This window comes from Eurypyga helias, unplaced genomic scaffold (genome assembly GCF_000690775.1).
Source record: "Eurypyga helias isolate BGI_N326 unplaced genomic scaffold, ASM69077v1 scaffold35427, whole genome shotgun sequence".
NCBI classification, from domain to species: Eukaryota; Metazoa; Chordata; class Aves; order Eurypygiformes; family Eurypygidae; genus Eurypyga; species Eurypyga helias.
Genome location: NW_010260380.1, coordinates 1 through 953, shown reverse-complemented (window position 1 = coordinate 953; position 953 = coordinate 1). Strand labels below are relative to the sequence as shown.

At 51.4% G+C, this 953-nt stretch overlaps 1 protein-coding gene across 1 annotated transcript in view; it reads left to right on the top strand.

The window, feature by feature from the left end:
• LOC104512155 (hexokinase-1-like) overlaps positions 1 to 860 on the top strand; it is a gene marked incomplete at its 3' end in the record, with an annotated part of 18,399 nt that extends 17,539 nt beyond the window's left edge. The window contains 3 exon segments of the mRNA XM_010155024.1: positions 1 to 3; positions 6 to 158; positions 712 to 860. The exon segment at positions 1 to 3 is cut by the window's left edge and continues 140 nt beyond it. Of these exon segments, the coding sequence (XP_010153326.1) occupies positions 1 to 3; positions 6 to 158; positions 712 to 860 (305 nt within the window).
• Between the last annotated feature and the right edge of the window lie 93 nt (positions 861 to 953).

The following is a 953-nucleotide window of genomic DNA, read 5'->3' as shown; positions in this document are numbered from 1 at the left end:
CGAGACGCTGGCCGAGTTCAAGCTCACCCATGAGCAGCTGCTGCAGGTGAAGAAGAGGATGAGGGCGGAGATGGAAGCGGGGCTGAAGAAGAAGACTCATGAGACAGCCAAAGTGAAAATGCTGCCCACCTTCGTCCGCAGCACGCCAGATGGAACAGGTAGAGGCACGCCCCCGCTGGAGTGAGTGCGCTGGCTCGGCTGTGGGGTGCCCAAAATGCACTCCCAGCAATAGGGTTAGATGGAGGGTAAGCAGATCTGGTGCACCTCCCGAGCTGTGCGAAGGAGGAAATCCCATCCCCGAGCAGGGCAGCCTGTGCTGCCCTTGTGACAGTTGCTGGCAGCCCGGCCCCTTGTCCTTGCCCCAGGGTGAAGGCAAGCCAGGGCCTGGGGGGAGGACACCACAACTTGGTTCATAACTCAAACCCATCCGAACCCTGCCTGTACAGCCTGGGTAGTTGTTTGCATTTCAGAGTGGCTGGCCAAATTCCTGCTTCCTGTCAGGGGTCAGTTGTGTGGGTCCTCTTTCTCTTGTTGGTTTAAACCAAAGCAAAACCAAAAGCCGCAAAAAATCCCCGGAGAGCTGGAATAATCAGAACAGCATCTAAAATTCCCCTTTGATGAAGATCTTCCCACCTGAGAGTTCCTAAGAGGATTTATCTTTTAAAGATTTTGCTTATGGTTCTTTAAGTACACACATACATTCTTTTCCAGAGAACGGAGACTTTCTGGCACTTGACCTTGGAGGGACAAACTTTAGAGTTTTGCTGGTGAAAATCCGCTCTGGTAAAAGGAGGACAGTTGAGATGCACAACAAGATCTATGCCATTCCTACAGAGGTGATGCAGGGGACAGGAGAAGAGGTGAGTACGCCTGTTTCTCTTTTGCAGCACTGCTGCTTTTCAAATACCTTCTTAAGAGTGTGTAAGGTTGTTGCGTTAAGACTAGTAATTTGG